Raw genomic sequence first — 16,830 nt, forward strand, 5'->3', positions numbered from 1 at the left:
ACCCTCTCAGACTTGCAGTATTATTCTGTGAATTACCAATAGTAATAGCAGTGCTCACTCTTTTATGTGAGACATTTGAGAATTAAATTGATTTGCTAGTGAGAAAGTCTTTGCAAATTAAAGCCATTGCTGTAGGTCGCCATTGCAGAAATGTTGATCTCATGAAAATTTAAGGTGTTACTGTGAAAACATCATTATTAGAATTTGTTCAAATTTATGTTAGGGAAGTGTTGTTTGAAGAATATAATTAATAGCATGATCTGCAAACATAGTGAAGCTTATCTGGAAGAAGACTATTGTCCTTTTCAAACACAATTAAGAAATCTACAAATCGACATACTCTCCTACCATCCACTTTTCATTAAATACGCTATCATGGCACACTGATGATTCTGGCCAATTTTTTGGGAAGAGAGAAATTAACTTAAATGAGGTTTCAGCTTTTACTGAGAATTTGCAGCGTCTTTGACAAGCAGCCAACTACATACCTCAGCAAGCTGCACAACCATGATATTACTCAACATACAGAAAGGAGTTTTTAACCATTCATACTACTCTCAAGAAGAAAGGGTATTAGACTAGTTAAGAGTGATAAAACTTTTTCCAAGAATTATTATGTCTTTGAATATGATTGAATTTTTCCAAGCAACGGACTTAAAGTAAGACCAATGAAATTAGAGTAAACAAATACAAAGTTAACTGAAGTTAGTGTCCTTTTCTTTATTTCCATTCCCATTGTGAGAGATAGTAGAACAAGCATTCAAAAACCACTTAACAAGACTGAAAATGTTGCCGAGTTCTTACGTAATGTTCTTCTTTCAGAGCTAACTTAAAAAACTTGTGCAAAAACACATACAGCTACATTGTCCTGGAGCTACAGCCCAACAAATAACAGCCAATATGTCATGAATTCACACGGGTAGATTTCTCATATCATGACAAAATTCTGCAGACAACAAGAGGAAACATCTCTCAGTGACAAGCAGAAATGTTTCATGCAACTCCAAACAGAAAAAGGTACAGAATGTACATAGACATAGCTCTTAATAATTACTATGAGTACTTACAGGAAAGTCACTTGTAGAGTTAGTTTGGTCACAAAAGATTATCTTGGGATCACCACCTTCTGAACCACATATAACCACTTTTGGAAACAATTCTTCATTTGAAAAGAAATTGTTTGCTCTTTTTGTATCCTTTATCTGATTCTTCAATTCTGGAATCACAGTGTTTACAGCGATCCATTCTCGAAAGCCATCACTGACTACTTCCTCTTCTGATATAGTCTCTAGTGTCTTAGTTACTTCATTTTCCAAAATAACCGGATGATTCAGACTTGAAGAAATTTCATCTACTTCATTGTTGTCACTATTAAACGATGGCTCCAAGTTTGCAGGGGTCTCAGAGACTGATGATTTAATATTTATCATCTCATTAATCACATTTCTATCGTGTCCTTCAAATTCTACCTGTTCTTCATCTGAATTAATTAGATGTTTAAGATCTGTATTTGAGACACCAATTAGAACTTGAAGCCTTTTCGATGTCTTGTGTAATTCATTAAGTTTGTTTTTAATTTGATCCTTATATTTATCTACTTGTTTTTGTTCTATCTCTGTCAGTTCACCTTTCTGAAAAGCAAAGAACAGGTATATAGGAAAATGCAGCAATCACGAAACAAGTAAAAGAACAGAATCTTATGCAAAACACTGTAGTTTCTGAAGTGCACAAAATAATTTTGTAACACCACTTTATCTTGCACATTTTTGGAGCAACAATCACACACTAAGTTGCATTATTCAGTCTCTAGACAAAAAGAAACTATATGATATATTATTACTAATTATTAAAAGTAAAGGAAAAGAGGCTATAGCACTCAAACAGGCTTCAGGTCTGACTGCAGGTAGAATGCAGCCTTTCGTTTTCCATGGCAGGGGGAGGGTGGAGAGATCATTGCCCCGGCCACCTTTTGTCCCAGGAAAAATCCCTGGCGGTCAGTTGATAGCAGGGTGAGAACCTGGGGCCATCCTGAAATGAATGGAATGAGGAAAAATGCCCAATATTGCCCCAGATTGAAGCCAAGACCACTGGGCCTCAAGCCTAGCACTATACCAGTTAGATCACCATAACATTGGCAAATATTACTATTATTAATACCATTATTTTAATTTGTTTATGATTTAGTCCGTCCCATTTTGAAATGATGATGCAGAAGGTTTTAATCAGGAGACAAAGGTCTTGAAGGTAAAGACAAGCTAATCCACATACACTCATTAAAATATTTACGAAAGTGTTTACTGATCACACACACTGGCTTCATTTATTTACTCCCATAGACATCCATCTCTCACCATAATATATTTTCCAAGGCAACACAAAACAACATCAATTTTGATGTAAGAAACAACTGTGCCATAACAATTCTATTACAAATCAAATCTCCACAATAATTATAGAGATTTAAGGAAATAAAAAGTTCTGAATTGTGTGAACATTATGAAAGCAATATTTTTAAGTTTTCTGTTAACAGTCAGCAGTAGAACGAGTACAGAAAACTGCTTATATTGTCTATAATTGAATGACTACGAAAACTATTATCACTGTTGATACAATGAATCAAAACAATAGCTAAACACGCAGGCGCACACACATTTCCTAGCAAAATACCATAAAATAATGGACATAGTCAATAACATGGATTCTGAATAGAACTAACAAAGGGTGGTACCCATAAGCACTAGAAAAGTCAGCAAATGGTGCTATTTATAAGTGGTAGAAAATTATACTGCCAAATGATAGGGACATCACAAGATTTTATAAGGGCAAATGAATTTCCTCACAACAATTACTTTAATATTTATGGTGGTGTTCTTTATTGCAGAATTTCTGATAAAACATTCATAAATGTACTATTAGAAAGAGAAAATGCTAATAATATTCATCACTCAACCTTAGTATGACACAGAAGGGAAAGGAGTTGTCAGCCATAAAAATTATTGATCATTAATCTAGTGATGTACAGAAAGCAACAGACTAAAATCATATCTCCACAGTGAGATTTTCACTCTGCACCAGAGCGTGTGTGGATATGAAACTTCCTGGCAGATTAAAACTGTGTGCCAGACTGAGACTCGAAATCTGCAAGGTTCGCAGAAGAGTTTCTGTGAAGTTTGGAAGGTAGGAGACAAGGTACTGGCAAAATTGAAGCTGTGAGGACAGGTTCTGAGTCATGTTTTGGTAGCTCAGTTGGTAGAGCACTTGCCCACAAAAGGCAAAGGGCCCGAGTTCGAGTCTCAGTCCGGCACACAGCTTTAATCTGCCAGGAAGTTTTGAAATCATATCTGTTTGATAACTTCTTCCACTACCATGAAAAATATCTGAATGTGTAGTTGTAGTATAATATAATGTGTGTGTTTGTTCTGACAAGCATTTAAATGTTGTGTCACAAGATTTTTCGATGAGAAAACATATTATAAATGCGAACTGAATCATTCTACATCACAGTGAGAGAGATTATACTTATGATCCATAGAACTTGGAGCACATAACTGTCTCAGTTATTAAGGTAGAAAGAAAAGACATGTCATGTTAAGAGCTGATGGGTGATGGCCTCCATGAAAATCAGGCTCCAACATGTACAAACACAGTAGTGCCATGCGTGGAGCTCAGCCTATAGTAGTAAAATGGGGTTTTTGGTCACTTCCTATGCTATCTCATACTGTAATATTTTTAGAAATGCTTTGTTACTATGTTACCATTCACAAAATGAAAAATTTTATGTGCAATATATGGATTGCGTGTCTCAGCAATACAGACAGCCATACAGTATGTGCAACCACAATGAAGTGGTATCTGTTGAGAGGCCAGACAAACATGTGGTTCCTGAAGAGGGGCAGCAGCGACAACAGTATGGATGATTGACTGATCTGACCCTGTAACATTAACCAAAACAGCCTTGCTGTGCCGATATTGCAAATGGCTGAAAGAAAGGGGAAACTACGGCCGTAAGTTTTCCTGAGGGTGTGCAGCTTTACTGTATGGTTAAATGATGTGACGTCCTCTTGGGTAAAATATTCCCGAGGTAAAATAGTCCCCCATTTGGATCTCTGGGCAGGGACTACTCAGGAGGACATCATTATCAGGAAAAACAAAACTGGCATTCTGGGGATCGGAGCATGGAATGTCAGATCCCTTAATCGAGGAAGTAGGTTTGAAAATTTAAAAAGGGAAATGGATAGATTAAAGTTAGATATAGTGGTAATTAGTGAAGTTCAGTGGCAGGAGGAACAAGACTCTTAGTCACGTGAATACAGGGTTGTAAATACAAAACGTAATAGGGGTAATGCAGGAATAGGTTTAAAAATGAATAAATAGGAGCAGGGGTAAGCTACTACCAACAGCATATTGAACACATTATTATAGCCACGATAGACACAAAGCCCATGCCCACCACAGTAGTACAAGTATATATGCCAACTAGCTCCACAGATGACAAAGAGATTGAAGAAATGTATGATGAGATAAAATAAATTATTCAGACAGTGAAGGGAGATGAAAACTTAATAGTCAGGGGGACTGGAATTCAATAGTAGGAAAAGGAAGAGAAGGAAAAGTAGTAGGAAAGGAACAAAAGAGGGAGCCGCCTGGTAGAATTTTGCATACATCATAACTTAATCATAGCTGACACTTGGTTTAAGAGTCATGAAAGAAGACTGGTATACATGGGAGAGGCCTGGTGACATTCGAAGGTTTTAGATAGATTATATAATGGTAACACAGATTTAGGAACTAGGTTTTCAATTGCAAGGCATTTCCAGGGCCAGATGTGGACTCTGAACACAATCTATTGGTTATTAACTGTGGATTAAAACTGAAGGAACTGCAAAAAGGCAGGAATTTAAGAAGATGGGACCTGGATAAACTGTAAGAACCAGAGGTTGTACAGAGTTTCAGGGGGAGCATAAGGGAACAATTGACAGGAATGGGGGAAAGAAATACAGTAGAAGACAAATAGGTAGCTTTGAGGGATGAAGTAGTGAAGGCAGCAGAGGATCAAATAGGTAAAAAGACGAGGGCTAGTAGAAACCGTTGGGTAACAGAAGAAATATTGAATTTAATTGGTCAAAGGAGAAAATATAAAAATGCAGTAAATGAAGCAGGGAAAAATGAATACAAACATCTCAAAAATGAGGCCGACAGGAAGTGTAAAATGGCTAGACAGGGCTCAACAAGCTTTCAGCAGCAAATTGAATAAGAAGGTAGGGAAGTGTGCAAAGAGAAAGAAAGTCTTGTTGCTAGGTAGTTCGCATGCTAGGGGTGTGGGCCAACTTCTGCAGGATGAATTAGGCTCAGAATACCAGGTCACAAGTTTTTTCAAACCTAGTGCTGGATTGGGGCAGGTTACAGAGGATTTAGGTTCACTATGTAGAGGCTTCACTAAGGAAGATACCGTGGTTATTGTGGGTGGGCCGGACAACAGTATTGACAGAGATCCGGGGTACAGCATAGAGTGTGACCTGGCAAATATTGCATCGGCATCGAGTCATACCAGTGTTTGGTTTGTGTCGGTTCTGGAGCGCCATGACCGGCCTCATTTGAGCTCTTCTGTCAGGAGAGTTAATTTTGAGTTGGAACGGCTACTTGGATCTGATGCGGAGTCACACATTGGTGTGGTTCCTGTTGATTCACTCTGTAGGTGGGACTACACTAGACATGGCCTACACCTCAACAAGAAGTGGAAGGGTAAACTGGCTGGGCTGATAGCAGGAAATTTGAAGGGGGGAGGAACTACATCTCATGGTGGTAACTCTTTTTTTAGTGTAAGATCAGTGTCCAGTGGGAAACTCAGCCAGGCAAGTACTAAAGATGTTAAAAAAGTTCAAGATACTCACAAAAGTAAAATGAAAAATGTTAGTATATTTCATCAAAATATTGGGGGATTGAAGAATAAAATTGATGAGCTTCTGCTTTGTTTAGAAGATATAGAAACTGAGAATGTAATAGATGTACTATGCCTGTCTGAGCATCACATTGTCACTGATATGCAAAAGGTTAGCATCAATGGGTACAAATTAGCTGCACATGTAAGTAGAGATAATATGATGAGAGGAGGAGTTGCCATATATGTCAAAAGCTTCCACAGCGCAAAACATTTAGAAACTAAAAAATTTTATGTAGAGCAACATATGGAAGCATGTGCCACTGAACTAAAGCTAAATGATGGCACTTTCATAATTGTAACAGTGTATAGCTCCCCCTCAGGGAATTTCCAGCTATTTCTAGAAAACTTGATGCTTTGTTGTGCTATCTGTCAGACAGGGGGAAGCAAATTATCATTTGTGGGGATTTCAATGTTGATTCCCTGAAAGAGTGTGATAGGAAGAATGACCTTGTAGTATTACTGAGTTGTTGCAATTTGAGCTCCGTCATTGATTTTCCTACTCGGATAACAAAGAACAGCAGGACATTGATAGATAACTTTTTTATAGACCAAGATAAGTTTAAGGACATAAATGCTTATCCTGTTGAGAATGGTCTTTCAGATCATGGTGCACAGCTAGTTACAGTACATGGCATAGCTCCATGCAGTATATCAAATCAGAATTTCGAAGCAGTGCGTTCAATTAACAATATGAATACTGCAAACTTTAGGGAAAGACTAAAGGAGCTAGACTGGGATGAAGTGTATATGGAACCCGATGCAAACTTGAAATATAACTTATTTCACGATACATTTTTAAGGGTATTTGAAAATTGTTTTCCCAAGAAAACAGTGAAACATAATTCCAAGAAAATGTATAAAAAACCTTGGCTAACTAAAGGAATAAGAATATCTTGCAACCATAAAAGAGAACTGTATCTAACAGCTAGAGGGAGTACTGACCCCGAAATTGTTCAATATTATAAAAACTATTGTGCGGTACTAAGAAAAGTTATTAAAAAATCCAGAAGCATGTGTATCATGTCTGAGATCAGTAACTCTGATAATAAAATTAAAGCAATTTGGAATATTATTGAAAGGGAAACAGGGCAACCAAGAGCACAGGAAGACTTTAGTGCCATAAAACTGAATGACAATTGTACTAACAAACAATCTGAAATTGGAAATATTTTCAATAATCATTTTTTAAATGTTGTGGAGAAAGTAGGATCTAGATCTTCACTAGAAGAGGCAAGGCTTCTAATAGAAGAGGCCATACCTGTGCAGTTTGAAACAACTGTATTTCCACGAACCTCTCCCTCTGAAATCAGTAAAATAATAAACTCACTGAAAAGTAAAAGCTCTTACGGAATTGATGGCATTTCCAGCAAGATACTTAAAGCTTGTTCCCCACAGATAAGTCGAATTCTCAGCCACGTATGTAATACCTCTTTGGAGCAGGGTGTTTTCCCCGATAGACTGAAATATGCCATTGTAAAACCATTGCATAAAAAGGGGGATACGTCGGATGTCAACAACTATCGCCCAATCTCTCTTCTGACAGCTCTACCAAAAATTTTTGAGAAAGTAATGTATTCAAGAGTAGCCTCCCATATATGTAAAAATAAAGTACTAACAAAATGTCAGTTTGGTTTTCAGAAAGGCTTTTCAACAGAAAATGCTATATACGCTTTCACTGATCAAATATTAAATGCTCTGAATAACTGGACATCACCCATTGGTATTTTTTGTGATCTGTCAAAGGCCTTTGACTGTGTAAATCATGGAATTCTTTTAGATAAGCTAAATCATTATGGTTTGAGGGGGGCAGTGCACAAATGGTTTAATTCATACTTAACTGGAAGAATGCAGAAAGTTGAAATAAGTGGTTCATGTAATGTTAATACAACAGCTGATTCCTCAAACTGGGGGGCTATCAAGCACGGGGTCCCACAGGGTTCGGTCTTAGGTCCTTTACTGTTCTTGATATACATTAATGACTTAACATTCCATATTGATGAAGATGCAAAGTTAGTTCTTTTTGCTGATGATACAAGTTTAGTAATAACATCCAAAAACCAAGAACTAAGTGATGTAATTGTAAATGATGTTTTTCACAAAATTAAGTGGTTCTCAGCATTGGACTGTCTTTAAATTTTGATAAAACACAGTATATACAGTTCCGTACAGTAAATGGCACAACTCCAGTAATAAATATAGACTTTGAACAGAAGTCTGTAGCTAAGGTAGAATTTTCAAAATTTTTAGGTGTATCCATTGATGAGAGGTTAAACTGGAAGCAACACATTGATGGTCTGCTGAAACGTCTGAGTTCGGCTACGTATGCTATTAGGGTTATTGCGAATTTTGGTGATAAAAATCTCAGTAAATTAGCTTACTATGCCTACTTTCATTCACTGCTTTCGTATGGTATCATATTCTGGGGTAATTCATCATTGAGTAGAAAAGTATTCATTGCTCAAAAACGTGTAATCAGAATAATTGCTGGAGTCCACCCACGGTCATCTTGCAGACATCTATTTAAGGATCTAGGGATCCTCACAGTAACCTCACAGTATATATATTCACTTGTGAAATTTGTTGTTAATAATCCAGCCCAGTTCAAAAGTAATAGCAGTGTGCATAGCTATAACACCAGGAGAAAGGATGATCTTCACTATGCAGGGTTAAATCTGACTTTGGCACATAAGGGGGTAAATTATGCTGCCACAAAAGTCTTTGGTCACCTACCAAATAGCATCAAAAGCCTGACAGACAGTCAACCAACATTTAAAAATAAATTAAAAGAATTTTTAGATGACAACTCCTTCTAATCTTTGGCTGAAGTTTTAGATATAAATTAAGGGAGGGGAAAAAACTAACTTAAGCATTAGTGTGATGCAATATTTTGTGTAATGTAATATCTTGTACAGACATCTTTCATTAACCTGACACGTTCCACATTATTACGAAGTGTCGTATTCATGATATATGGAACAAGTATTAATCTAATCTAATCTGGTTAGGGGATAAATGTAAGAATATAGAGGCATATATCACTAGGGGTAAGATAGATATTGCCCACAGGAAAATTAGAGACCTTTGGCGAAAAGAGAACCACTTGTATGTATATCCATGGAAAACCAGTACTAAACAAAGAAGGGAAAACAGAAAGGTGGAAGGAGTATATAGAGGGTCTATACAAGGGCAATGTACTTGAAGGCAATATTATGGAGACAGAAGAGTAAGTAGATGAAGATGAAAAGGGAGATATGATACTGCGTGAAGAGTTTGACAGGGCACTGAAATACCTAAGATAAAACAAACAACATACAATTAGAACTACTGATAGCCTTGGGAGAGCCAGCCATGACAAAACTCTACCATCTGGTGAGCAAGATGTAGGAGACATGCAAAATACCCTCAGACTTCAAGAAGAATATAATAATTTCAATCCCAAAGAAAGCAGGCGTTGACAGGTGTGAAAAGTACTGAACTATCAGTTTAATAAGTCACGGCCGAAAAATACTAACACTCATTCTTTACAGATGAATGGAAATACTGATAGAAGCCGACCTTGGGGAAGATCAATTTACATTCTGTAGAAATGTTGGAACATGTCAGGCAATATTGACCCTATGACTTACCTTAGAAGATACATGAAGGAAAGGCAAACCTACGTTTCTGGCTTTTGCAGACCTAGAGAAAGCTTTTGGCAATGTTGACTGCAATACTCTTTTTCAAATTATGAAGGTGGTAGGGATCAAATTCGGGGAGCGAAAGGCTATTTACAGTTTTTACATAAACCAGATGACAGTTATAAGAGTTGAGGGGCATGAAAGGGAAGCAGTGTTAAGAAAGGAGTGAGACAGGTTTCTAGCATATCCCCCATATTATTCAGTCTATATACTGAGCAAGCAATAAAGGAAACAAAAGAAATATTTGGAGTAGGAGTTAAAATCCATGGAGAAGCAATAAAAACTCTGAGGTTTGCCAATGGCATTGTAATTCTGTGAGAGACAGCCAAGGACCTGGCAGAGCAGTTGAACAGGATAGACAGTGTCTTGAAAGTAGGATATAAGAGGAAAATAAACAAAAGTAAAACGAGGACAATGGAATATAGTCAAATTAAATCAGGTGATGCTGAAGGAATTAGGTTATAAAATGAGATAGTAAAAGTAGTAGATGAGTTTTGCTATTTGGGGAGCAAAATAACTAATGATGGTCGAAGTAAGAGAGGATATTAAATGTAGACTGGCAATGGCAGGGAAAACGTTTCTGAAGAAGAGAAGTTTGTTAACATCACGTACAGATTTAAATGTCAGGAAGCCTTTTCTGAAAGCATTTCTATGGAGTGTAGGAATGTATGCAAGTGAAACATGGACCCTTGTTTAGACAAAAAGAGAATAGAAGCTTTCAAGATGTGGTGCTACAGAAGAATGCTCCATATTTATGATTGCCATGGTACAGTACTAACATATTTTGCTTGTAAGGTGCAATATATCACAGCAGTATACTACCAAAATCTCTTGACAAAATTACAGGAGGCTCTCATTACAAAACACTGGAAGAAGCTGTCCAAGTATGTGTTTCTGCTACACAAAAATGATACAGCTGTTCCTGCACAAGACACAACTTGCTCCTTTTTTTGGGTATCAAATACTGCCTCAACCCTCGATATGCTATTTCTCTTTGCTCAGATGTAGAAACCATTGTGTGATATGTATTCCTTAAAAAATAACAAAGTGGTTTTCAAGGTGGAACACTTCCCGAACAGTTAAAAATACACTTTTACAACCAAAGATGCCACCAATTCAACCATCATTGGAAAAATGGTCTTGCACTAAAGGGTAATTATGTAGAGTAGAACTAAAACCAACACCAAGTTATTTTCGCTAGATGATCATCAAACGTTTATGACAACTGCTCATATGGTAGAGTATCTTGGACACTGACAATGTATTGGTTCCAACAACGCTACCCAAAAACTGTCAGCTTCATTTGTGGGAACCAGAATACAAACAGAATGTTACTCAAGATTGTCTGCAGTGCCAAGGTATCAGTGAACAGAAAAGCACTGGTGAATCACATGCATATCAGGCAGGAACATTTTCAGGAGACTCTGGCTAGGATGAACTAAATGGCTAAAAGTGAGATGAATGTGTGACTAAATACAAAAGGTGGAATGACATAAATGTTGGTAAATGTCTACTTTTGCAAGAAAAAGCTCAAGAGTTGCAACAAATTTCAGGCTTAAACTATGAAGACATTTGGTAGCAGCAAGCATCAGGTGCACATAGCTGAAAAACACCTGAAGAACAGCCCAATGCCAGGGGAGATGACACAGTCATACATAAAGAGTGTTTTCACACAACTCCATTCAGTGAACCTGAATATGTTGAGAGCATTGCAAGTTAAACACCTGAGGCAATGTTCCTTTTGAAGAATGTCACCACAGTAGAGTACTTCATCGAGTGGTGCCAACACATTGAGACAATACAACAAAAAAGGGTACACTGAAAAACGTTCAAACGATTTCCAAATGTAATACCAATGTTTTTCATGGAAGACCATCAGGATCTCACATCACATCACTAATACAGTAAATACTTAAGACAGACTATATGATGGTTTATGATTTATGTTATTGTTTGGACAAAATGAGCAGCATGGCCAATCTTCAGGGTGCTATCAGAAGGTGAATGCCAATGTGATCTGGCAACTGAAATGTGTCAGATTAAAAGTATTGTATACCCACTAAAATGGACAAGATTGCCTATTGTTGAGGAAAATCAAACATAAGGACATTTCTGGAACTGCAGGAAGCTCTAAGCAAAAATTATTAACATATTTGAACATCATCACCATTTTTACTGATATTTAAAGTTGAAACACCCATTTGTTTATGATGCATAATAACCATTAGCAGACATATCAACATGTACAATATGCCACCAAATAGTTCATAACCTTAATTACATGATGAGCTAGCTTGCTGTGTGATACGGATGAAAAGAAATTGTTAAATTATTTATAGTTTTGATTAAACTGTGATAAAACAGAATTTGGCACACAATTATTTAGCAGCAGCATGTCGACTTTGCAATAGGGATTAAGATGTAATAATTTATTTACATATGATTTGTTATGTTTGTAAAAGCATTACGAAATGTGCTTTGAATCTTGTAGTGCCACAACAATAAGAAGAATAAGAATATGTATTACACTGATGATGGAATAAGATGTACACAAAGGAGATTTAAGCATGTGTATATTAAAACTGATAATTTATACAGAACAGTGTATTCTGCTAAGGTGGAGCAAGGAAGTAACAAAACTGACTACAGTAGTTAGTCATGTGACCAAGCACTGGAGGTGGCAAGCAGAGAAGCTTTGTGTGGTTTTTTGTCACTGTCATTTGAGGAGAGAAGATGGGGTTCTGATCTTTGGTGTTGGAACAGCAGAGGTACTTTTAAATGAGCTTTAGTACAACTTAGAAAATGTTACAAGGTGTTTAAAATTTTACATGCGCTACAAACTCTCACCTACAATGATGATAGGGAATTTCATTTGATGCCCTGCTTGCTTTGCTCTGCACTATACAGTGATTCATTTGTCTGCTGCAGGTTTACTTAGAAGTATATGGCCAACTTTTTGCACTTGTTTTCACTGGTTCTTAACTTGCAAGCAAAGTTACACATTGAACCAACACATTTTACTTAATTATCTTCTAGAATATGCCTCATTTAATTTGCATACTTCTATAAAATTTCGCTGATTAATATGTTCAGCCACCGCAGTGTATGATTATTTGGGCCAAAAGGCAGCAGCAAATAACCAATTCTTAGATGAAATTGAGCCAGAATTGTTGTATGGTTGTGTGCTTACCCAATCACTACAGGTTGCTACTGACAGGGCCAAAGTGAACATGCAGGTGGTTCACCTGCCCGGAAGTAGCTAGTGAGCTCACTAATAGGGTCTTACCCAGGATTGCGCACAATATTCGCTATTGTTTCAGGATCTGGCATCTAAATAGTTATTCCTGGTATCTGCAGTAGATAATTTATTTGGGGACTCTGAGCTATGTCTCTGCAGTAGTAGCAGTAACATAATATTAGGCATTGCTTGCACTGTTGTGTCCATGCCAAATGAGTCACAGCATGTTATGACAGGGCAAGATACGCACTGGCACATGTTTATGGCAACATCATAGGGCCACCATGACTGTAAGGCTGCCATTTGCACTGCCTGGTGAGTCGTGACCATGCACTACCACATGCAATGCCACCAAACATATGCTGACTTCCATGCCATTTCCACACTTTGTTGTAGGTAAAGCTGTCTTCCACAGCGTTTCCACATGCTACCGAGGGTCCAAGTCATGTCCACACACTTACAAAGTTCCACGCCATCACCGGTGTTTCCCATCACCATATCCAAGCCCTGCTAGGGATCCCCACCATGTCTCATCGCTCCAGCTCGATGTTGCTGCATGTGGAAGCCACCAACTAAGTCATCACATTGTTGTGCTGCTGCTGATGACTGCAGACATCGGCTCACATGAGAAATTGAAAGATAAGTACAGCAGCATTTGTGTTTCCAGTATCTGTGTTTTTAATTGCCAGCCGTGGCCAATGAAACTTGAGAAAGTTGCTAGTGAGTGTAGATCACATGTTGGAAGTGATGAAAACAATCATAATATGCAAAAGGAAGAAGTAGGATGGATTCCAGTAAGTGAAATTAATTCGTTTCTTGGAGAAATAAAATGAAATGATCACATGGCATTGTTGGTTGGGAGGCCACACTCGAGTTCGACCGCCAAATGCAAGCCTTATTTCAGTCGACGTCACATTGGGCGACTTGTGTGTCAATGATGAGGATGAAATGATTATGAGAACCACACAACACCCAGTCCATAAGTGTAGAGAATCTCCAACCTGCCAGGGAACCGAACACGGGCCCACTGCATGGGAAGCAAGCATGTTACCATTCAGCTAAGCAGGAATTGAATCTTTCTGGCAACAAATTAAATGTTTAGGATTAATATAACTATCAGCTACAGAAATCAAAATTGAGACAGTAACTGGGGCATGTAGTAAGACTATCAGCAAAGAAGTATCACTGGAATTTAAGGTTAATGATTATTGTTTTAATATAAGTTGCACTCTGATCAAGGATTTGGCACTGAATATCATTATCAGTATGGATTTCTGTACTAGTGTGACTGTAGCACTTTTGCGATAGACAGAGATGTGGAATCTGATGCAGGTGTAAACAGAAAGAAAAAAAAATTCAAAGGAGAACTGAAAAGGGATGAGACTATGACTCATTTACAAAGGATAGATGTGATACGTAATAAAATGTGTACTGAACAACAAACATGATAAAATAAATGAAATGGGTCATTTAAATGAGGAACAGAGGGTGCAGCTTACAAATGTGTTGTGTGAATGTAAGCATCTATTCTCTGACAGACTGGGAAAAGCTGTAGATTTCAATTATGTTTTTCGAGTAGTGCCACATGAAGTAACAAGGGTGAGCCTTGTACTATAGCAGTAGCAGTAGTTGATAAACACACAGTAAGTGCCAGAATACAGAAGATGTTGAAGTGGCGAATACTGCAGATGGGAGAAGAGAGTATTGAAATCCAGTAGCAGTGGTGAAAAAGAAAAGAGATGGCTCTATAAGAATGGTGTTGGGTGCAAGCAAGCTAAATAAAATAATTGTTGAGGAAAATGATCAGCCAGAAAATGTGAATGAGTGGCTCCAGAATTTTTGTAGTGCTGAAGTTATGTCCTATTTAAATTTAACTTCAGGCTTTTGGCAGCCGTAGCGAGCTGAGGAGTGCAAAAAGTACACTGCTTTCAAATTTACAGGAAGTACTTACAGTTTACAGGTGTGCCATTTGATTTATCAACAGCTGTAGCACTTTATGTGAGAGCTTTAAGTCATGTGCTGGGTGATGAACTAATGAGGAATTGAGAGTGTATGTAGATCACATTTTGATAACTAGCAGTATTTGGGAAGAGCACTTTCAACTCTTGGAGAATGTATTTATAGCTATATATAAAGGGGGAATGACACTGGAATTGAGTCAGTGTGAATTTATTCTAGCAACATTACTATATCTCGGACATCAGTTGACACCTGAGGTTATTTTGCCCAATAAAGAGAAAATAAAGACTACTCCAAAGCGCCAACAAACAGGAAACACCTGTAATCATTTATCAGACTATGTTTTTTTCTATATGAAGTATATAAGTGACTGTAAGCTGAATTCACTTAACTTCTGTAGATTACTATAAAAAATGTGTAATCTGGTGCTGTATGCCTTACTGTGACAGGGAATTCAAAACCATAAAGGATAGCTTAAATAATGGCAAGATTTTGTATTATCCTGATATGTGTTTCCGTTTCTGTCTTGGGACAGATTGCTCAGATTATGGAGTAGTAGGAGCAGAGCTATATCAGGAGAGAGTAGTAGATGGAAACAAAGAGAACAGGGCAATTGATTTTGCAAGCAGGATACTATCCAAATATGGATTAATGTATGGTATCTCAGATACGGAATTGTTGGGTATAGTTTTTGGATACCAGAAGTTCAGGATAAATCTGTAAGGTAGAAAAGTGATTCTCTACATGGACCATAACACTCTAAGGTATTTGCAAGAATGTAAGCTATTAAATAAGACTCAAGAGATGGGCCATGTTTCTACAGCAGTTTAACTATGATATGAAATGGAAATGAAGTCCCGTGCTTCTTGACAGAGTGTAGGGGAATGATGTGAGAGACCCACACCACCACAACAGATAAGGTCCTAATGGAAGTGGTTTGCTGTTGCCTTCCTGTATGTGTGTTTTGGGATCTAATGGGCACCCAACAGCGAGGTTATCAGCACCCTGACATTTATTAAAACAAACGAATGTGGATAAGAACTAAAATTTTCTTACACGCATGCACTCAAAATCACCACACAATCTCCCTATTGCACCGGTGCTCTCACATGCACTAAAACCAATGAGGAGGGAAGATAGCTAATCACAAAAGTAAAACAGAGGGAAAACAAAACACAGAAGAGCAAAAAGAACAACATAGGAAAATGTGACTGGCTGACTACTTACAATAAACTTGGGTGAACCAGCCAACCTGTTGTCACATTAAAAATATCTCCCCCAAATCTTGTTAAAAACAAGGGACAATTCACAAAACTTTAAATGTGAACCACATTTGTTTGATCATTACATGATACAGACTGCAGATCCACCGGCAAATCCGCTGCAGTCCGCTGGTCAGCAAATAAAATGCAGTCCAATAAAATGTGGTGCACCGTGATCTGCACACCACAAGCACCACACACCAGCTCGTCCTCTCACTGGGGTAAAAATCCATGCATCATAGGGCTGTGGCCGATACGAAGACAAGAAGGACCTCATCCCATCGATGTGGCTGGGATGAAGTACGCCACGGCCGAGTTGTGGGCTTGATGACATGGAGCTTATTGTCAGTCACTTCTAGTCACTTGTCTTCTCGTTGACACTGTACTTTATACCTCAACAGCGAGGTGAGAGCACTAAACAGCTAGGTCATCAGTGCCCTTGTATTAATGTTACACTGAAGAAGATCAATAAACTGGAGAACTACATTTGATCCCACCACAGGAAACTTAAAGCAACCCCAAGAAGGTGAGGTTCAGAGAAGCCTGTAATAAAACCCCAGCGAGACACAGCAAGATAACTAAATGAAATCATGGAGAAAATACCTGTAAATATGTTGTTAAAAAAAGGACAATTAAGTGTGGCTGGATGATGACTTAGAAATAATACATGACCCAACCACTTTGGGACACATTAAGATCACACACCAAGTATTTTGGGAGGAATTCCAGACAGCACACAAAATGTTAAGACAT

At 37.8% G+C, this 16,830-nt stretch overlaps 1 protein-coding gene across 4 annotated transcripts in view; it reads right to left on the reverse strand.

Annotated features, from left to right (window-relative positions):
• LOC126355033 (putative leucine-rich repeat-containing protein DDB_G0290503) overlaps positions 1-16,830 on the reverse strand; it is a 512,513-nt gene that overhangs the window by 320,738 nt on the left and 174,945 nt on the right. For all 4 annotated transcript variants that reach the window (XM_050005182.1, XM_050005180.1, XM_050005181.1 and 1 more), the window contains one exon: positions 1,068-1,631. In XM_050005182.1, the coding sequence (XP_049861139.1) occupies positions 1,068-1,631 (564 nt within the window). The remainder of the gene's footprint in view (positions 1-1,067; positions 1,632-16,830) is intronic.

The sequence above is a fragment of the Schistocerca gregaria genome, chromosome 3, assembly GCF_023897955.1.
Source record: "Schistocerca gregaria isolate iqSchGreg1 chromosome 3, iqSchGreg1.2, whole genome shotgun sequence".
In the NCBI taxonomy this organism is placed as follows: Eukaryota; Metazoa; Arthropoda; class Insecta; order Orthoptera; family Acrididae; genus Schistocerca; species Schistocerca gregaria.